General features: G+C 43.9%; 1 protein-coding gene and 1 long non-coding RNA gene across 6 annotated transcripts in view; both read left to right on the top strand.

Moving 5' to 3' along the window:
• Positions 1 to 223: 223 nt before the first annotated feature.
• LOC111982565 (uncharacterized) lies at positions 224 to 4,076 on the top strand. 5 transcript variants are annotated; one of them, XR_011473832.1, is made up of 8 exons: positions 224 to 319; positions 1,102 to 1,162; positions 1,251 to 1,300; positions 1,468 to 1,715; positions 1,815 to 1,864; positions 1,982 to 2,039; positions 3,459 to 3,505; positions 3,719 to 4,076. It is a non-coding gene; the product is annotated as an uncharacterized lncRNA (long non-coding RNA). The 5 variants fall into 5 exon arrangements; XR_011473831.1 differs by having other exon boundaries at positions 226 to 306; XR_011473833.1 differs by lacking the exon at positions 224 to 319 and adding an exon at positions 326 to 572 and having other exon boundaries at positions 1,671 to 1,715.
• A 1,654-nt stretch (positions 4,077 to 5,730) lies between these two features.
• The window catches only part of LOC111949414 (echinoderm microtubule-associated protein-like 2), a 31,245-nt gene continuing 14,518 nt past the window's right edge, over positions 5,731 to 22,457 (top strand). The window contains exon 1 of the mRNA XM_023966549.2: positions 5,731 to 5,955. Within this exon, the coding sequence (XP_023822317.1) occupies positions 5,883 to 5,955 (73 nt within the window). The 5' untranslated portion in view covers positions 5,731 to 5,882. The remainder of the gene's footprint in view (positions 5,956 to 22,457) is intronic.

Raw genomic sequence — 22,457 nt, 5'->3', positions numbered from 1 at the left:
TAATGTTTCCTAATAGGCCTACCAACAGTTTACAATTATTTATGTGGGCGTTGCCTAATGCGAATTAAAGCTACATCACAGATTATCCATTATATTGACCAGATACCCTAGTGGCCGCTCTAACAATGAAATAATTGTCTTGAAAATGGAAGGCAGTTGGAGGGAGAAGCCCCTGACTGCAGTGTGCAGTTTGGGGCCGGGCTCAATGTGGGCGGAGTCAAACGTCTGGGCCGGGCTCAATGTGGGCGGAGTCAATCGCGTTTAACCTGAACCCGTCCGGTCTCCTTCAAGGTCACCGAAGTTGAGGTAAACGTCGAAGGTATCACGTCAACGAAAGATAATCTTAATCGAACCTAACCTACATGGATAAAATATAAACCATGGAAGTGAGACTGTCATTATGCATAATGTACTTTGTAATATTCATGTTATACCAGTACAGTGGTATATTTTTAGATGACCAACTACCGCACCGATGTTAGCATAGCATTAATTAGCACCCATTTGKACGTGAGCTAGCTAATTGCTCACAATGAGGGAATTTTATTTGGACAAATTTGCCTACTTGAGCAGTAAGTCCAGGTTTACATGTACAGTTATGTAATCGATTTGATCGTTGATTTTCTGTGTTTCTTCAATGTATGCCTTGTTGTGTTTGGCTGGCTCTAAATGTGTATCGTTGATGCCATTCCCTTAGTTACACATAGTGAGTCTACACAGCCTACACATAGTATATACAATAATGAAATCACCTGGTCCCAACATACATGGAAAGTCAAGAAAAGTAATTGTAACTTGTCCACACTGCAAACTGAAGTTTAATAAGAGAAACTTCAAAACACATTTACGAAGAAAGCATACACATTGCTTTGAAACAGTATCCAAGGAAAGATTTTTGGCATGTGAGCGCATTGATGTGAGAAATGGTGTGTTTGTTTGCAGTCGAAAATAAATGTTCTGGTCCAGCAACACTCAAACATGTTGTGAAAAATATTTGGGCTAATTCAGTTCCAACTGTGTTCAAAACTGTTATGCGTGCTGGAGTATAAAAAGCTGTTGAATTGTACTTTTTCTTGACTTTCACATACACTGTGTTCACAGAAACATTGCTCGGATCTTGTCCCCTGGACCTTGGAGGACTTTTGGTGTGGATGATGTTCAGGTTAGATATTCCTTTAAATTATTCCACTGAACTGTACCATTTGATTGACATTCCTTTATTGAAAATTGTACCTTGTTTACACCACAAGGCCTACCAAAGCAAGGTTTCTCAAACAACTGTGGGGTGTTTGTTTTGATGGTAAGATGCTGGCTATTCAGTATATTATATTAGTCCTATTTTCTGTTGTAACATATGAAAAGTTATTATTATTTCTGTGCTTGCAGCATGCAAAGCACACTATTGTTATTGCTCATACTTTTTCTTGTTTATTTTTCTTGACACTTTTTGGGACCAATTTCCTACAGTTTTTATACTACTTACACAATTCATACATCAAAAACTCCTGCAGAGCTGGATACTAATGTGACATGTTGTGACTTCTTGGGGGGGACGTCTTCTACATCCTGAAATATATTCCTGGGGGGTGGTATTATTATTATTTACTATTATCATTATTGTTGTTATCATAACTATCAAACTTAACAACCTACTCTTTCTTAACTTACAGTACGCTCTGTACATTGCAATGGAAGCACAGTGTGATTTCACTGAGGTATGTATAAATTATGAAATTCTCATCACTTGTGGACATAATGTTTTTTGTGATCCCCATCCGATTGTGTGATTTTCTTTTTCAAATGAAAACATGCAGCAAATTATGCGATGGTGGTGCCTAGTTCTCCTGCAGAACTTTCCCATGCAGTAAGTCTTGAACATTATTTTTTTTAATCATTTGCATCCTTAAAATCACTTGTTTCACTGTAGCCAGACTGACCTGAATATATTTTCATATTGAATGTATGTCATTCACTCACTAAGGTCTGAAGAAGAGAGGTTGAAAGATTGAAAAAGGCGGCGAAAACAAAACACACTACAGGTAGGTGTCATATGATGAATGGTATAGTCTTAAACCAATGTTTAAAGACTTAACCCCCCCTCTCCAATATATTTCAGGATGATGCAGACTCGGTCTCAACCTTTAAGTCTTTACTGAAGACTTATCTCTTCAGTAGGTCATATGATTGAGTGTAGTCTGGCCCAGGAGTGTGAAGGTGAACGGAAAGGCTCTGGAGCAACGAACCGCCTTGCTGTCTCTGCCTGGCCGTTTCCCCTCTCTCCACTGGATTCTCTGCTCTAACCCTATTACAGGGGCTGAGTCACTGGCTTACTGGTGCTCTTTCATGCCGTCCCTAGGAGGGGTCAACCCATTGAGTGGGTGAGTTACTGACGTGATCTTCCTGTCTGGGTGGCTCCCCAATTAACTGTCTGTTGTGCAGCTCCATGCGAAATGTTGGCTGAGTCTTTGTGGGCTATACTCTGCCTTTCTCAGGAATGTAAGTTGGTGGTGAAGATATCCCTTAGTGGGTGCAGGGCTGTGCTTTGGCCAAAGTGCGGTGGGTGTATATCCTTCATGTTGGCCTGTCCGGGGGTATATCGGATGGCGGCCACAGTGTCTCCTGAACCTCCTGTTCAGCCCCCTCCAGTTTTATGTCGGCAGTAGTTTTATGTTGTCGGGGGGTAGGGTCGTTGGTTATATCTGGAAGTAACTTCTCCTGTCTTAATCCGGTGATCCTGTGTGAATTTTAAGTCATGCTTGCTTATTCTCCTTTCTCTTTCTTTCTCCTACTCTGGAGGACTGAGCCCTAGACATGCGTTCAGGACTACCGGCATGAGACTCTTTGCTGTCCCAGTCCACACTGGCCTTCTGCTGTTCGTTTTCAACTGTTCTGTCTGTGGCTATGGAACCCGACCTGTCCAACCGAGTCTACTGTCCCAGAACCTCTGTTTTCAAATCTCAGAGCCGCAGGAGCGTAGAGGATACTCTTATGATCGGCCATGAAAGCCACTGACATTTACTCCTGATTATATGTTACGCATGGGTCATGTTATGACATTTGAACATACTTGCCATGTTCTGTATAATTCCACCCGGCACAGCCAGTAGAGACTGGCCACCCCATAGCCTGTTCCTCTCTAGGTTCTTCTAGGTTTGCCTTTCTGGGAGTTTCCCGCACAGTGCTCTAGCACCCCTGCTTGCCTTGCTGTGGGGTTTTAGGCTGGGTTTCTGTACAGCACTTCGAGATATTAGCTGATGTACGAAGGGCTATATAAAATAAACTTGATTTGATTTGATGTAGAAGAAGTCTCCAAGAAGTCACAGCATGTCACATCAGCATCCAGCTCTGCAGGATCAGGTACTGTATAGGCTATTAGCTAAAGTAAGGTGCATACTTGTACACACATCCCTAGAGGTTCCCTTACATTACTTAATGACCACAATCTGTTTTCTTTCTAGACGATACTTAAAACAAAATGCACGGCGAACTGGGAGCTGTGAACTGGGTATGTAGTCTACTGTGTGTAATGCTGAAGGCTTGATGCATGGCAAGATATACTAGTTGTGATGACTTGTTGAGTAGTCATAGATATCACTGAAAACCCCTTTAGTAATAGTAGATTTTGTTTGCATGGTGGTATTGTGAAAGTGGGGTGTAATTTGTCTTGATCACCCAATAAGACACAAGTCTTAATATTTATTCTTCCTTTTTCTTCAAGGAAGCAGATGTTCTTCTAAGGGACACCCTAGAGACAGCAAGGTGGTGCGAATGCCAAACATGAAAAGGCACTGTTTTCCCTCCCTAGTGTAATTGGGATGGATGGGGAAGACCGCATTAACCCTTAAAGAACTACGGTTGTATGATGGCCTGGATGAAGAGGAACATTTTCTCCTCAAGGAGCCCTTCATGTTCCAGAGAGATTATGAGATGTTCTATGTGACAAGAAGAAAATGACTGTCTTTGCCTCTTTTGAGGAGGAGGAGCGAAGCCATTTTTGAGGAGTGGTCAAACCTTGTTTTTGTCTGCTGTCTTAATTGTTAATTGTGTTATGTTTAGTAAAGATGATGTAGAAGTCACCCGAGTCTCTGATCTCTTTACTGGAGCTGGTATAACTTAATGTACAAAGCACATTCAGCTTATCAGTATGTCTATTTGGTATAGTCTGTCTCCATTCTCATGAGGAAAGTAAATAGCATTATAAATCAGGATAGGTAGTAACTGTGTGTGTGTGTGTGTGTGTATATATATATATGCTCAATGAAATAATATAATTACAAAGGTATAACATCTATCAACACAATTTTAACAGTACATGACATGCATAACAAGTCTGTTCACTGTAACAATATCTGTAGCTTGTCTCAAATATAGCATGAAGCAAAAAGTGTTACAAAAGATCTGCTGGTACTTCATATAATATTTCTTACGATCTTCAAAAATGAAATATATTTGTATTCAACGTGTGCCTTGCGCAAACGTGTGTGTTTGGATTCAGTGTGTGATTGTTAAACCTCAGATGGACAAAAAAAAGGTGGGCGGGGTCGGATTAGATTTTTTATATATTTTTTTAACCCGGCCCTGGATTGCACACTGCAGTCAGGGGTACTTGGTCGGAGGAGGCAAGATCAGGTGGGACCATTCTAGCCAATGTTAGAGCAGATACGCGTGTGATCAACAGGCACAACGGTTTCCACTAGTTACCTGTCACAAAGTCAAAATATCGCGGCTATATCGTATAAAATTCATAACAACTAAATATGCTTTGTGGATTTAATTCAAGGTTAGGCATACAGTTAGCTTGGTTACGGTTAGATTTATTAAAATCACATTTTAAAAAGAGAATTTGTAGAAATTGGCGGAGTTTATGACTTTGTGGCTATGGTAACTAGTGACGACCAGGCAAAACTCCGATAACGTGTTTTTTTCTTAAAGTTGCCGTGTCCTACTTATATCAGTACACTCGTAACAACATAATGATTAGGGAAAAAAACTATTTGATCAAATAAGCCATTACATTTCTTGTTACACAAACTCCTCGCTTGATAAGCGAAAAACACGACAAACTCCACCTTCTAGAGAAGACAGATTTTGGGCCGAGTTATCCCTCCATTCTCCACATTGAATACTCCCAAATTGTCCTTTGGGGTAATTATATTTCTATGCAGGTATCAAATAAGGGTGCGTTCGTAAATTCACTCTGGAACGCTCAGGGTGCGCTCTTAAATTCAGAGCTTTGTCAGATTGTCCGTTCGTAAATTCAGAGCGTTTCGCTCTCGGGAGCGTTTAGAGTGTGGCGGAGGAGTAGGGTTGATCCACGCGTTCTGACCTCACAACGGCAGTCAAGCGCCCAAGCTTAATGGCTAAAGTTAGCTAGCTTGCTATCTACTTCCAGACATAAATGAGAGAACACCTCACTCTGACCATTGTACATAACGTTACCCTAGCAGAGCTGTTTTCATGTTATCCAGAGCGTTGGTGACTGTAACTGTGCTGCTGGCAACAATTTAATTATGCTTTTTTTGCCAACGTTACTGACACCGGTCATATTCAACGGGTGTTGAGCGTTCGTAAATTCATCAGTTAAAGTCTGCGCTCTAGCACACTCAGACGAGAGTGCTCTGAAATCGGAGTAGAAAGCCAGAGCGAATCTACGAACGCGTCCTACGTGTCACGTACCCCCCCCCTTCCGAATGGTTGGCAAACTCGATGGTGAGGCTGTTGCTATAGTAACAGATACGGAGAGCAGACGGTAGTCTGGCTGGTGAGCGACAAACAGCGAAAGGTGTTGAGGGTTTCTGGATGTGGAGAAGTGGGGTGGAAAGACGTGTGGATAAGGAGGCTGCAAGAAAGGGGAAGTGACGGGTCTGTTTGAAAATAAAGAAATGTCGGAGAGGATCGCTTCATCATGTGGGAACCTTTATGATACCACTTCACTCCTTCTCCAGTACTGCAATGGTGAGTTCACCTTTGACTTGGTGGCATCTAAGTCGACGGTGGTGGGACTAGGTTTTCGTGCACCTGTTTGCAGGTTTCATGCACCTGTTTGCAGGTTTCATACCAGTTTACACGAAACAGAGATGTGCCTCGAGCTACAGATTGTTGAATAGAATGTTAGCTTGCATCGTTAGAAATTATCTAGGATCTATCCATCCATCATAGAGCAGGCTGTCATGAACTTCATGTTCACTCACTGTTATTTTGTGATTGATAGGTGTAACCCAGAGCCATGTATTTAGAAACATATATGGCTCTGGTGTAGCCTATGGTCGACCTGCCAACCCTCTTTGACTATATGTAAAACATCCGGCTGGGGGGAAACAGATAGGCTATCTCTATGATATTTAATAGTGGAACTATTTGCATATTATGGTTTCACTGTTTCAGATTAAGTTGAATTGCCTTCGAGAGAAGAGTGACAGATGAAGTACACTGTTGTGACTTCATCTCGCTGTGTTATAAATTAGAGAATGGTGTTCAATTTTTGAGGGGCAGCAGGGGCTGGACATGACTGTAAAGAGCGATCATAACATTACAGCTAATCAAAGAAAAGCTGATGCAATGATGCTGTAACTGGCCACATCACAAGACCAGGTTCATGCATGTCCAGTGTCCACTGTGTGAGAAGAAAACAAACACACTATAGGTAATGTCTTTTACTCTAAAGTATTTATTTATATTTCATGCACCCATGCTATCCAATGCATTTTCACATAGTTCACAAATCCACTTATGCATCAACACCTCGTTTGCCATGTAAGCAGTGTGAGAGTGAACATAGGATATTTGATAGGACGTGTAGCATACCTAAATAGACTTGCAAGGTTTTCAATGTATTGCTAAACAAAAATCTGTGAAACTCAGAGGTTCTGTGTATTGGGCTACATGCAGGTCTACATATAGCCTATAAGTAGAAGATAGCCTACTATAAAATCATATTCAGTGACAGGTGGACAGACATGGAGAGAGACATGTCATCTGTTCAAATGTCCAGGCTGTCCTGACCCTGTAAGCCTGGGTAGATAATTCCCATGGCAGGGTCTGGTATGCCCAGTACCCAGCCTGGGTGTCCTGCCAGGGTCTCCCATGGCCAATGCCTACCCAGCTAGCACATAATGTTCTAAGAACCATATGTTTCTTAGAGCTTGGTGAGAGTGTGGTTGTCCTATGGTTATTTTGCATACAACCTTCCCACAACTTTCTGGGAATGGCGCAGGATAGTTGCTTGGCTTTGGAACATTCTCAGCACATTTAAGTAAATTGACCTAAAAAATGTCATTAATTTCTTGCTATTTCATTACTTTAACAGAACGTTTCCTAAAATATCAAATATGGTTACATCTAATTTCAATGTTTGTAATGTTCTAGCCTCTTACGAACCATCCTGACCTCGCAAGTGTAACAGTATAACTTTAGTCCGTCCCCTCGCCCCGACCCGGGCGCGAACCAGGGACCCTCTGCATACATCAACAACAGTCACCCACGAAGCATCGTTACCCATCGCTCCACAAAAGCCGCGGCCCTTGCAGAGCAAGGGGAACCACTACTTCAATGTCTCAGAGCAAGTGACGTCACCAATTGAAAGGCTATTAGCGCGCACCACCGCTAACTAGCTAGCCATTTCACATCCGTTACACAAGCTTACATTATGTTTCGCTACATGGATACAGTCTGGCCACGACAAGAGTCAAACCGTTTGAGCCCCTCCCTTCTATCCACCGTATGGCCGGACCAATCAGCATCCTCTAATAATCTGTGGATCGAGAACCCAATACTCGTTGTTGTCGCCCTTCATGGAGGACCAGATCAGAGAGGTTGTGAAGCTGGGGATCACTGCTGGGGATCCATGGACGTTGCCAGGTTTTCAGTAACCCAGAGTCTTGGTTGCTGAACAACAAGTGGTGGAAAATGCTGGCATCAACAGTGTATGGAGAACCTCATGAGGATTGTTGTGAAGGAGGTTCACGTGACATGCAAATGGTAACTGTAGTAACCTGGTATATTTATGTTTACCAATAGARGGCAGTATTGACTCAAGACGGGGGTTTGCTTCCCGCTATCCGTAGCTATTTCCTATGTCTGCCTATATTACCATGATTAAGAAAGCTTCAGGTAGTTTAAGCCAGGTGCATAAGATAATGTAAAATCTAAGTTACAATTAAAGACTAAACCGTACGTAAGTCTCATGAGTCGTAATTCTAAGAAGCCTTTAAGGATACTACATATTTGGCGATGAGGATAACTATGGAGCACTGAGTTGGATTTGTTTTTGCCACGAAGTTAACGGAGTGTTTGGCGTGCGACGCGGGAGGTGAGACTCAAGTGACCGGTGGAAGATTCTGAAGGATTGATTCCCTGGATACGGGTAGGACAAATTATTGACTGTGTGAGGGGAGAAASAATCGGAAAAGATGGCTTTGGCAACAATAGGCTCGCTACCACCATTTGATCCTAAAAATCAGGAATGGGAGGAGTACTGTGAAATAATGGAACATTTCTTTGCTGCTAATGAAATAACTGATGCCGCTAAACAGAAATCCATACTCATAAGCGTTGTCGGTGCACAGACGTACAGCTTAATGAGAAACCTGTTGAGCCCAGATAAACCGGGAGAAAAGTCATTCATAGATTTAGTCGAACTATTAAAAKATCACTTCAACCCCAAACCCAGTGAYATAGTACAAAGATTCAAGTTTGATTCACGCATGAGAAAACRTARCGAATCAGTGGGGGAATATGTGGCTGAGTTGAGAAAACTAGCATTGGACTGTAACTATGGGAATACATTATCGCAAATGCTACGCGATCGGCTGGTYTGTGGGATTAATGATGACAGGATACAAATACGATTGTTATCAGAGCCTAATCTCACGTTTGAGAATGCACTCAAACTGGCCCAGGCCATGGAGTCCGCAAATAGAAATGCACTGGATTTGCAGACAAGGGGCGCAACTGCGTGCCATACAATAAAAGAGAGCAACGCTGAGCGCGTAGAATTTCAAAGAACAGAAAGCKGTGGTGCAGCAGCCAATAGAGACTGTTATCGTTGCAAAGGCAAACACGCAGCGTTTGACTGTAAATTCAAACACGGAAAGTGTTATGCCTGTGGGATYATAGGCCACATTGCGAGGGCGTGCCGCAATAAAAAAAAGCCACGGGCTGCAGAAAAGAGGACGGACAGAAAACCGAATACCTCCAGACGCTCTAGCTACCGCTCTAATCAAGTGATAGAAAGTGAAAGAGAGTGCGCAGACGCAGAGCAAGCATTCTCAATGTACAGTGTACAGGGGGCYAATATGAAGAAGGTGGAGCCTTTCATTGTGGAAATGGGAATAAATGGATTGAAGGTACCGTTTGAACTAGACACCGGATGTAGTGTCACTCTGATGAACAGGTCCCAATTCTATAGGAAGTGGAAAACCGTTGAAGTGCCTAAACTGAGAGACACCCCCATTAAACTAAAAACGTACACAGGGGAGAAGATCACTGTGATTGGAGTTGCTGATGTTCAAGTGGAATATCATGGACAAAAGAAAAATCTGCCTCTCTTAGTAGTGGAAGGTACTGGCCCCAGCTTACTAGGAAGAGGGTGGTTGGAGGAAATAAAATTGAACTGGGATGAAATCAAACATGTCACCACAGAGACATTGACACTACAGCAGGTGCTTTCAAAGCATGAGTGTGTTTTCAAAGAAGAGCTAGGGACATTAAAAGGGGTCCAAGCTACCATTCATGTTGCTGCTGATGCTACTCCCAGATTCTATAGGCCAAGATCAGTTCCATATGGCATGAAGCCTAAAGTGGATGTGGAAATTGACAGACTCTTAGCAGAGGATATAATTGTACCTGTCAAGTTTTCTGAGTGGGCAGCACCAGTTGTTCCCATACTAAAACCAGATGGTTCAATCAGATTATGCGGTGACTATAAGCTGACTGTAAATAGAGTTTCTTCTCTGGAGCAGTACCCAATACCCAAAGTGGAGGATTTGCTTTCAACGTTAACCGGAGGGCAACAGTTTACAAAACTGGACATGAGTCACGCATATCAGCAAGTGCTAATGGATAAAGCTTCACAGAAGTACCTGACCATAAACACCCACAGAGGGATGTTTACCTATAAACGCTTACCTTTCGGGGTGTCTTCTGCACCAGCTATCTTCCAAAGAACTATGGAGGGATTTCTGCAGGGGATACCCAAGGTAGCAGTTTACCTCGACGACATTCTTGTCACGGGAGTCACGAAGGAGGAACATCTCAGAAACTTAGGTGAAGTTTTGAGGAGGATGGAGGACGCCGGTCTCCGGCTGAAGAGGAGCAAGTGTACACTGTTAGCTGATGAAGTGCAGTACCTGGGTCACAAGGTGGATGCCAAGGGGGTACACACTGTCAAAGCTAAAGTGAGGGCTGTTGTGGAAGCTCCAGCTCCGACAAACGTTACAGAGCTGAAAGCCTATCTAGGCTTACTGAATTATTATAATCGCTTCCTCCCGAAACCTCGTCTACCCTCTTAGCTCCTCTACATCAAAACTGTTAAGAAGGATGTGGCCCTGGGAATGGTCAGGAAGACAGGAAGAAGCTTTTGCAAAGTCAAAGGTGTTACTGCAATCAGCTGAAGTGCTAGTCCACTACTCAGCAGACAGAGATCTTATCTTATCGTGTATGCTCAGCGTATGGTGTGGGGGCGGTGCTATCCACCGGATGGAGAATGGGTCCGAGAAAACCTATCGGGTTCATGTCAAGAACGTTGTCGCCAGCGGAGAAAAAGTACTCTCAGCTGGGACAAGGAAGGACTGGCTGTCATATTCGGAATACAGAGATTCCACAAGTACTTGTACGGGAGAACATTCACTATTGTGACGGATCATAAACCTCTGATCTCGCTGTTCCATGAACAAAAGCCCAGTACCACAAATGGTCTCTCCAAGAGTTCAACGTTGGAATGTGTGGCTCAGGGCCTACGAGTACAGAATCATTTACAAACCAGGTAGATACCATGGGAATGCTGATGCTCTGAGTAGGCTGCCTGTTCCAGAAATCATCAGTCAGGAAGAAGAAAATGACCAGGTTTTTGATGATCGACGTGTTTGATGATGCCACCAGTGAACACAGCACAAATCAGGGCAATGGACTTCAAAGGATGTGACGTTATCACAAGTGCATGAATTTATCCTGAAAGGATGGCCTACAGTGACAGGAGCCTCAGATCATGCCTTACTACACTCGCCGCTTGGCATTGAGTGTCGAGATGGATGTGTTCTGTGGGGTTCAAGAGTAGTTATCCCACCACAAGGGCGGGGGGTTGCTACTGAAGTTGTTGCATCAGTCGCATCCAGGTATGTCGAGAATGAAAGCCTAGCAGAGGTCATATGTCTGGTGGCCCAAAGATGACCACGATGTGGAAAATGAGGTTAGCCGGTGTGAAGATTGTCAGAGTAACAGGAAGTCACCACCCACCGCTCCATTTACATCCTTGGGAATGGCCAGAAAAACCATGGACACGATTACATGTGGACTACGCTGGACCTTTCCTAGGAAAAATGTTCCTTGTGCTGATTGATTCTCATTCAAAGTGGATGGATGTTTACCCCATGAACACGTCAACATCATACGCTACGATTGAGAAGGTTGAGACAAAGCTTCAGTGTTATGGGATTGCCTCAAATGTTGGTTAGTGACCAATGCTACTTGTTTTTACAAGCACTGAATTCACAAGTTTCATGAAACAAAATGGAATTCAGCATGTAACGTCGGCCCCTTTTCACCCATCTTCAAACGGATTAGCAGAACGTGCGGTTCAGACCTTGAAGGAGGGATGAGGAAGATGCAAGGGCCCAGCATTGAAACAAAGGTGTCAAGATTCTTGTTTAGCTACAGGATTACTCCTCAAGCTACGACTGGTTGTCACCTGCAGAGATGTTGATGTCAGGAGGTTTAAGGTCGACCTTGATCTCATCAGACCAGACCTGAAAATGAAAATACAACAAAAGCAATGGAATCAAAAATGGAATCATGATACCCCGAGCCAAACTCAGAAGTTTCTCAACTGGAGATGATGTCTATACAAGAAATATGGGTTTGGTCCTAAAATGGATTCCAGCTACCATTGAGGATTGTCAGGACCAGTATCTTATACTGTGATCATCGGAAGTGGACAAAGACTAAGGAGACACGTGGATCAGATCCGAGCTCGAATTCCAGTTCCATCCGGAGATCTGGATCAATTCTTAAACGAGCAGGACAGGACATTGGAACGTTCCCCAGAGTTGCAGTTGGACAAACCACCTGAGACCAACAATGCTCAACTTCCTGAGACCACCAGTCRGGGACGACCTCCTCCTGTGAAGTCTCCACAAAAGGACTTTGTTTCACCATCAAGGGGTGAAGATCTGGTGGCACCAGCTACACCACCTCTGAGACGCTCTATTAGAAAGAGACGTCCGCCAGACTTTTTCAGATCCTAAAGGAGATCATTTTTGAAAAAATGTAAATAAGAATATAGCATAGCTCAGGAAGGAATTAAATTGGGTTATTAGCTTTAAAGGGGGGGAATGTAGTAACCTGGTATATTTATGTTTACCAATAGACGGCAGTATTGACTCAAGACGGGGGTTTGCTTCCCGCTATCCGTAGCTATTTCCTATGTCTGCCTATTTAACTATGATTAAGAAAGCTTCAGGTAGTTTAAGCCAGGTGCATAAGATAATGTAAAATCTAAGTTACAATTAAAGACTAAACCATACGTAAGTCTCATGAGTCGTAATTCTAAGAAGCCTTTAAGGATACTACAGTAACTATACATAATTTGATATTAATTAAGTCCACGCTATGTTGAACATTTATTGGACTCCTAGCTAACTAGCTAGCTAGTAGTGCATAAGTAAAAATGAAATACTTGAAAATGTCCAACATATCTGAGAATATATTTTTATCATAAAAAACAATGAGATGGTACCTTTACAAATGGTTTACCATGATATTATAATTTTTTTATGATGTTTTTGAAATATTGTTCTTTTGTCATGTCTATTGCATTAACTAATATGTATTTATCATTGTCGTTATTGCTTATTATCGCTAGTCACCATAGCAGCACCCACCCGTAGCACGCGTTCCAGCAGGTATATCTCACTTGTCACCCCCAAAGCCAATTCCTCCTTTGGCCGCCTCTCCTTCCAGTTCTCTGCTGCCATTGACTGGAACGAACCACAAAAATCTCTGAAACTGGAAACACTTATCTCCCTCACTAGCTTTAAGCACCAGCTGCCAGAGCAGCTCACAGATCACTGCACCTGTACATAGCCCATCTATAAATAGCCCAAACAACTACCTTCTTCCCCTACTGTATTTATTTATTTTGCTCCTTTGCACCCCAGTATTTATACTTTGCACACTCATCTACTGTCAAATCTACCATTTCAGTGTTTTAATTGCTAAATTGTATTTACTTCGCCACCATGGCCTATTTATTGCCTTTACCTCCCTTATCTCACCTCATTTGCTCACATTGTATATAGACTTATTTTTCTACTGTATTATTGACTGTATGTTTGTTTTACTCCATGTGTAACTCTGTGTTGTTATATGTGTCGAACTGCTTTGCTTTATCTTGGCCACGTCGCAGTTGTAAATGAGAACTTGTTCTCAACTTGCCTACCTGGTTAAATACAGGTGAAAAAAAAAATAACAAAATAAAAAAAAAAACTTTTTTGAATTTGTATTAACAGATGTCCCAGACTGTTTAATTCCCGACCACATCATTAGTGGTTCACCTGATGTAAAAAGGAGCTGGCTGCTTGCCTCTGTGTCACAAATCATGGACAGATTCATCATGTTTGGTGACATCACTGACATTGCAACCGGTGTCAGAAATATGTCCAGGGGCCAACCTCTACAGAGGAAGCATCTCTCATGCCGTATGCCAGGTTGCAGTTTTTCTTTTACTCATACAGAAAAGCAAGGGAGAACCATGAGAAAGAACATCATGACTTGGTAGTGGATTCAGTGCCAGATGCAACCAGGGGTTTAATCATTATGCCAATTCTGTTGCAAAATGTTTAGTCTGTTGCAAAACATTTTGCAACAAACTGTTTACTCCAATGGAAATTCTAATTGGACATTCTATTCTGGACATTCATTGGACATTCTATTGGACATAAACAGGTAGGTCCCTCCCCGTTTCGTTCCGTTTGCTCTGTTTGCTTCCATTTGGTTCTTAAATGGTAAACCGTTTCCGTAATGAATACGCCCAAGTCTAGTGAGGAGGACCACAAAAAACAACATACTGAGGCAAAACTCAGCTTTGGCTTCTTCCTGTCCAACATGTAGGGAGATGGGGAGATGTTGTTGTGGTTATACACTGTAGCTCTGTTGTTCTACAAGGCCTATGGTCATAGCCAATATGCCTACAGTACCCTTCTACTGACCTTGCAAGTCATTGCCACTCTTTCCCTTCGGTTGGCACACAGTCTTACCTGGAACAGGTTCTAGAATGTGAAGGGAAAGAATATCCCTCTTGACTTACACCTGGAACACCTCAGCTTCTTGAAGTAATTTTTGAAGGACCTGGGTCCAAACATGACTGAGCAAGCAACAGACAGGATTAGTAAGTCCATTGTTGTCTAGGACATGATGGACAGACGCTGAGTTAGAGGCATCAAAGTCTAGTGGCATCCATCATGCTGGTCGCCAGACCGGGGACATTCTAGCCTTTGTGGAGGTTGTCAGGGAGGCAGAGCTGTTAAAACCCAACCAGGCAGAGAGTTCACAGCATTCCCTGGTTTAAACAGAAACATTCTCTCTAAAGTGAAGTACAGTGAGTTGTTCCCGTTTGATTTGAAACAGCTTAGGTGCTAGGCTAGCTGGGGATGTGGTTGGTTTAATCTGACCATCTAACCCCGTCTAAGAGGACGGGGTAGAATAAATACACTGTTGTCACTGTAAATATTTCTTATTGACTTGTATTTATCAGTACAACTGTTTATCTGCTATTAGCTGTATAACTTTCCATGTATCATTGTTCTGTTGTCTACTGTAACAAAGTACAAATCTAACTTTGTATTATGCTTCTTGATTAATTCATAACTTAAAAGAAAATCCATAATGTTAAATTGAAATTAAACAACACCGCTGACAGTTATGATGGTTAGCATTTGAACAAGGAACAACATAATGATAGTAACAAATGCACATTTCATTCAGCTATCTAACTGCTATAGAACAACAATGTCCTCAGCTCAACAATGTCCCCCCCCCCCCCATTGTGCAGAATTTCTCTTGCGTGTTGTAATCTGAATACTGAAAGGTTGTTGACAATGTAGACACTGATGCTGTACCTGAAACACATACATTCACCAATAATAGCAATTATGACAGCCTGCATTTCGGGAAAGTTCTCAAAACCTGTGTCATATCTGATGTTTTTGAAAATATTGTAGAAACACTGCAGCGTTTCCAGATGTAATATTTTTTCAACAATCATCTTAGTGTCACGTTCTGACCTTAGTTCCTTTTTTATGTCTTTGTGTTAGGTTGGTCAGGGCGTGAGTTGGGGTGGGTAGTCTATGTTCTTTTTTCTATGTTGTTGTATTTCTATGTCTGGCCTGGTATGGTTCTCAATCAGAGGCAGCTGTCGATCATTGTCTCTCATTGAGAATCATACTTAGGTAGCCTGTTTCCCCCATTTTGGTTGTGGGTGTTTATTTTCTGTTTTAGTGTCTGTTCACCTTACAGAACGGTTTCATTTTCTCATCGTTGTTATTTTGTGTAGGGTTCAGTTTTAAATTAAAATATGACGAACACTTACCACGCTGCATTTTGGTCCTCTTCTCCTTCACCAGACGAGAATCGTTACAGAAACACCCACCAACAAAGGACTAAGCAGCGTGGGAACATGGACTCCTGGACATGGGAGGACATTTTGGACGGCAAAGGACCCTGGGCACAGCCGGGGGAGTATCGCCGTCCGAAAGAGGAGCTGGAGGCAGCTAAAGCGGAGCGGCGACGCTATGAGGAATTGGCGCAAGGAAAAGTGCACGAGAGGCAGCCCCAGAATGTTTTTTTGGGGGGGCACACGGGTAGATTGGCGGACTCAGGTAGGAGACCTGAGCCAACTCCCCGTGCTTACCGTGGCGAGAGAGTGACTGGGCAGGCACCGTGTTATGCGGAGAAGCGCAAGGTGTCCCCAGTGCGCACGCATAGCCCGGTGCGCTACATCGCAGCTCCTCGAATCGGCCGGGCTAGAGTGGGCATCGAGCCAGGATGGATGATGCCGGCTCAGCGCATCTGGTCTCCAGTGCGTCTCCTCGGCCCGGTGTATACTGCACCAGCCCTATGCACGGTGTCTCCAGTTCGCCAGCACAGCCCAGTGCGGCCTGTCCAAACTCCCCGCCACTGCCGGGCTACAGGGGGGATCCAGCCAGCACGAGTGGTGCTAAGCTCTGCGCTCGAAGACCGCCAGTGCGCCTCCACGGTTCCAGTGCATCCGGTGCCTCGGCCAAGGACAGGCCTTCCTGCATGTTCTCCCAGCCTGTGTGAGTCCTGTGCCTTCTCCCAGAGCCAGGCCTCCTGTGTGTCTCTCCATTCCAGTGATAATCCAGGCACGAAGCCTCCAGTGATAATCCATGGCCACAAAGCTCCAGTGATTGTGATCGATGCAGAAGCCTCCAGTGATGATCGATGGCACGAAGCCTCCAGTGATGCATCCATGCACGAAGCCCTCCAGTGATGATCCATGGCACGAAGCCTCCAGTGGTGATCCATGGCAAGAAGCCTCCAAGTGATAATCCATGCACGAAGCCTCCAGTGAATCCATGGCACGAAGCCTCCAGTGATGATCCATGGCAACGAAGCCCCAGTGATGAATCCATGGCACGAAGCCTCCAGTGATGATCCATGGCACGAAGCTCCCAGTGATGATCCATGCACGAAGCCTTCCAGTGATGATCCATGGCACGAAGCCTCCATGTGAGGATCCATGGGCACGAAGCCTCCGTGAGGATCCATGGCATGAGGCCTCCAACGAAGGCGTCAGTCCGGAGCTCCGCGACGCCCCTATCCGGAGCCTCCAGCGACGCCCTCCAGTCCGGAGCCTCCAGCGACGCCCTCCAGTCCGCAGCAGCCGGAGTCTCCCTCCGTCCGGAGCAGCCGGAGTTCTCCCTCCTGTCCGGAGCAGCCGGAGTCTCCCTCCGTCCGGAGCAGCCGGAGTCTTCCCTCCTGTCCGGGACAGCCGGAGTCTCCCTCCTGCCGGAGCAGGCCGGAGTCTCCCTCCTGTCCGGAGCAGCCGGAGTCTCCCTCCTGTCCGGAGTCTTCCTCCTGTCCGGAGCAGCCGGAGCCGCCCGTCTTGAGCTGCCGGAGCCGCCCGTCTGTCCTGAGCTGCCGGAGCCGCCCGTCTGTCCTGAGCTGCCGGAGCCGCCCGTCTGTCCTGAGCTGCCGGAGCCGCCCGACTGTCCTGAGCTGCCGGAGCCGCCCGTCAGTCAGGAGCCGCCGAAGCCGCCCGTCAGTCAGGAGCCGCCGGAGCCGCCCGTCAGTCAGGAGCCGCCAGAGCCGCCCGTAAGTCAGGAGCCGCCGGAGCCGCCCGTCAGTCAAGAGCCGCCGGAATCGATCATTGTCTCTGATTGAGAATCATACTTAGGTAGCCTGTTTTCCCCATTTTGGTTGTCGGTGTTTATTTTCTGTTTCAGTGTCTGTTCACCTTGCAGAACTGTTTCGTTTTCTCATCGTGTTATTATTTTGTGTAGTGTTCAGTTTTAAATTAAAATATGACGAACACTTACCACGCTGCATTTTGGTCCACTTCTCCTTCACCAGACGAGAATCATTACACTTAGCTAACACTATCCACCCCGACCAACTACCCTACTTTCGTTTTTACAGAAGTAACCTTCTGTCTTATGTACAGTGTCTTCAGAATGTATTCATACCCCTTTACTTTTTCCAAATTTGTTTGTGTTACAGCCTGAATTGAAAATGTATTACATTTAGATTACACACAATACCCCATAATGTCAAAGTGGAATTATGTTTTTCGATTTTATTTACAAATGTAATAAATGAAAAGCTGAAATATCTTCAGTCAATAAGTACTCAACCCCTCTGTTATGGCCTAAAATAAGTTCAGGAGTAAAAATGTGCTTAACAAGTCACATAATACGTTGCATGGACTCACTCTGTCTGCAATAATAGTGTTTAAAATGATTTTTGAATGACTAATACCTAATTTCTGTACCCCACACATACAATTATCTGTAAGGTCCCTCAGTCGAGCAGTGAATTTCAAACAGATTCAACCACCAAGACCATGGAGGATTTCTGATGCCTCGCAAAGAATGGCATCTATTGGTAGATGGGTAAAACAACTAAACAGACATTGAATATCACTGAGCATGGTGAAGTTATTAATTACACTTTGGATGGTGTATCAATACACTCAGTCACTACAAAGATACAGGCGTCCTTCCTAACTCAGTTGCCGGAGAGGAAGGAAACCACAGAGATTTCACCATGAGGCCAATGGTGACTTTAAAACAGTTACAGAGTTTAATGGCTGTGATAGAAGAATGGTACTTACTCCACAAAGCTAACCTAATTCACAGAGTGTATTTGTACAGAATACAAATATTTCAAAACATGCATACTGTTTGCAACAAGACACCAAAGCAATACTGCAACAAATGTGGCAAAGTAATTACTTTTTTTTCTGAATAGAAAGTGTTATGTTTGGGGCAAATCCAATACTACACATTTCTGAGTACCACTCTCCATATTTTCAAGCATAGTGGTGGCTGCATCATGTTATGGGTATGCTTGTAGTCGTTAAGGACTGGGGAGTTTTTCAGGATATAAAAAGAAACATAATGGACCTTAAGCACAGGCAAAATCCTAGAGGAGAAGCTGGTTCAGTATGCTTTCCACCAGACACTGGGAGATGAATTCACCTTTCAGCAGGACAATAGCCTGAAACACAAGGCCAAATATTCACTGGAGTTGCTTACCAAGAAGACTGTGAATGTTCCTGAGTGGCCGAGTTACAGTTTGACTTAAATCTGGTTGAAAATCTATGTCAAGACCTGCAAAACACTTTGGGACTATATCAACAATGGACTAATCAAACAAATGCCAAAATATCGCTTTGGTGTTTTCCTTTAGGTGTGTTGTCCCGTGCCCACTAATTGGCCACACCTGATCTTTAACGATTGCTAGTTTCTTTTAAAATGGGGTCTGTTTGAAAATACTAAGAATGAACAGTTTTGTATGCTTAAAAAAACATGGTATGCTAGCTCCATCCTGGTGGCTCAGTTGACTAATTCCCATGGCTAGAGAACAGAAGATTATAGGTTTAAATCTCACTGATACTGTGTTGCTATAAAAAATAAATGTTTGCATGAATAATGCCAAAGGTAATGAATTTCCATGTGTCCTATCTGTGCTCGAAGTAAAAAAAACAATTAACCTCAAATAAGCTCGCAGTGTTATCAAAAGTCCTATTGAAAAAAGGAAGTTTAATGAAGTTAAACCTCTACATAATCTATCATTTCTGTTCTCAGAGCATTAATAAAACATTTTTTTTGTCACATACATGATGTTTGATTGTCACATACACCAGATAGGTGCAGTAAAATAAAGGAACCAGATTAAAACATTCTCAGAACCTCACAGCAAACTAAAAGTAAACGTTCCCAGAAAAGGAGAAAACATTTTAAAAGGGATCAGTTTTACCAGGTCATGAAACATATGGCTTCGATCCTGCAACCAATGTGAAACCAAAAACATATGTTCCCACGACTTCCAAAGAACCAAATGTGCTAGCTGGGTAGCCTGGATGTGCTGCAGACTTAGGATCGGTTCCAGGCTGCAGATCACCCCAGACGGTGGAATACGGAGGGGAGCAGCTCAGCTTCTCTGCCAAAGGGAGGTAGAATTGACTTTGGAGCCATCTTGGTCAGGGTTGACCTTTACTGTAGATTGGTTGCTGCCTTTGTGTCTGTGACCAAAGCTCTAGTCTGGACTCTGAATGGTCTGGTGCTGGTGGTGACGGTGACAGTTTAGCTCCTACAGTCACTATAGGTTAAGCACTTTAACAGCTGAGATAGCAATTGTGTACAGGTGTATTTTATCCCACAACAAGCTATTGATTATCATGAATGCAAACAATAGATAGTAAAAGGCTTGCAAAGGTAAATACACTAACTTGTGACCATCTGGCCCATTTGTGTTATTGACTGCCTCAGACTTCGTGCAACAATCATGGCTCATCTGTCATGAAATCTAATACCTACAGGTCAACGTTTAGGTGTATTAACCATTGGCTCACATGGTGTAACAGCAGGTAGTACGATGCCCACTCTAGGGTTTGCTCACATTGTTACTCATGTAGACCCTGGTCCCAGTGGTGTGTGTGTGTGTGTGTGTGTGTGTGTGTGTGTGTGTGTGTGTGTGTGTGTGTGTGTGTGTGTGTGTGTGTGTGTGTGTGTGTGTGTGTGTGTGTGTGTGTGATTGATAGAGAAGACCTCAGTGACTTCCTTGGAGATGAAGGCAGGGGGCTGAATTGTGTCTGTCATTCTGTCAATGATATTATGTACAGTATGATTCCAGCCATGCCATGGTGTGCCTGATGTGAGCACATTCACATTTATCTCTCTGCATGGGTGCATTTGTGTGTCATGAATGGAGGAGACTCGGATCCCACCCACTGCAGTCTCACTTCCTGGTTGTGCCTGGCTGTTTCTGCAGCGGTGTAAATGTCTGGCCCGCAGCCAAGCCAGCCTCGGGCTGCATCCACTGCTGCTGCCGCTGTGGAGGCAGGACTGCCGGGAGCAGTGTCCTGTTACAAACAGTGACTCGCCTGTCTCTTTGTGAGCCGCATGTACTTCTAGAAAGGAGGAGGAGAATAAGTAGAAGGAGGGAGGGGTTGGTCCAGGGAGAGAGAGGCAGAACAGGCACTGGCTATAGAGGAGACGAGGGGAAAACCCTACATCAGAAAGAAGCCCATCCTTGGCATCCCGGGACCCCCCAAGAGAGCTAAGGAGAGGAGAGCAGGCTGTCAGACTGACTGAGTGACTGGCTGACTGGTTGAGTGACTGAGCATGACAGGTAGGGGAAGGCAAGCAGACTCCAGAGCCCAATGAATATTTCAGCAGGCTTTGCTTTTCGCCCTGACCTCCATTGTCCTCTCGCATCACACAGGGGTTCATCCCTCTCCACCTTACGCCATAGAGCTAACCTTCCCTCCTCCCCTCCCATTCCCTCTCCCCATTTAGTCATTTTCAAATTATATCATTAGTAGCCATGCTTTTTTTTTTTACACAGCTGCCACCTGCTTTAACTGTGCTAGCTGTAGCTGTCCTTTGCCTGTGCTGTGTCATCTGCTGGAGGCAATAAAGAGAAAGTTATTGAGTACGCATCATAAGCCTGCAGTCTGTCGGACAGCTACTGCGTGTAAAGTGCGAGGGGGAAGGTTGTTTCATTAACAAAGTAATGGGATGGCATTCCTGTGGAAACGTTGTTGAAAAATTAGGTAGGTATAAATGAATGAATGATCACACTTAATTCATTACCAGAAACAATTCAAACTGTTTTTTTTTTAGTTTGACATGGGGATGGGTGGAGTGAACATCCGTAGATGTGGTTGTTTTGTACCTTGGCCATTCAGAGGCAGTGTAATTGACATTAACTGCAGAGGCGATTTAAATCTTATCAATGCTTTTACTCAGCAGATTTCAAATTGTGACTAAGGTTATAAAGCACGCCATGGTTAATTGACAGCGTCAGCCAAGTAAATAGGTATTTGTTTATGTATGTCGGAGTAGGTATTTGTTATGTCGGAGTATCCAGTATGCATAGTCACTTTAACTATACATTCATGTACATACTACCTCAATTGGGCCGACCAACCAGTGCTTCTGCACATTGGCTAACCAGGCTATCTGCATTGTGTCCCGCTTTTACGCTACTGCTACTCTCTGTTCATCATATATGCATAGTCACTTTAACCATATCTACATGTACATACTACCTCAATCAGCCTGACTAACCAGTGTCTGTATGTAGCCTCGCTACTTTTATAGCCTCGCTACTGTATAAAGCCTGTCTTTTTACTGTTGTTTTATTTCTTTACTTACCTATTGTTCACCTAACACCTTTTTTGCACTATTGGTTAGAGCCTGTAAGTAAGCATTTCACTGTAAGGTCTACACCTGTTGTATTCCTGTTGTTTTCGGCGCACGTGACAAATAAACGTTGATTTGATTTGAGTTTGACATGTTCTTTCATTTCCCCTCCTGCTGAATCAAAAACATCTAACAGATGTTGGGATTCTTAAAGTCAAACGCTCAACTATGCCCAATTTGAATGTGTGTTCTCCCACAATCTTTCTGACTGAGAGATGAAATAATTGGTTCTACTGGGTCAGGCATGTTACAGGCAGAGTAAATAGGCATGTCAGTCAGGGCAGCATTATCCTAAGA

The sequence above is a fragment of the Salvelinus sp. IW2-2015 genome, linkage group LG22 (genome assembly GCF_002910315.2).
Source record: "Salvelinus sp. IW2-2015 linkage group LG22, ASM291031v2, whole genome shotgun sequence".
NCBI lineage: Eukaryota > Metazoa > Chordata > Actinopteri > Salmoniformes > Salmonidae > Salvelinus > Salvelinus sp. IW2-2015.
The sequence above is the reverse complement of the archived record's forward strand: the minus strand, read 5'-3'. Positions and strand labels throughout refer to the sequence as shown.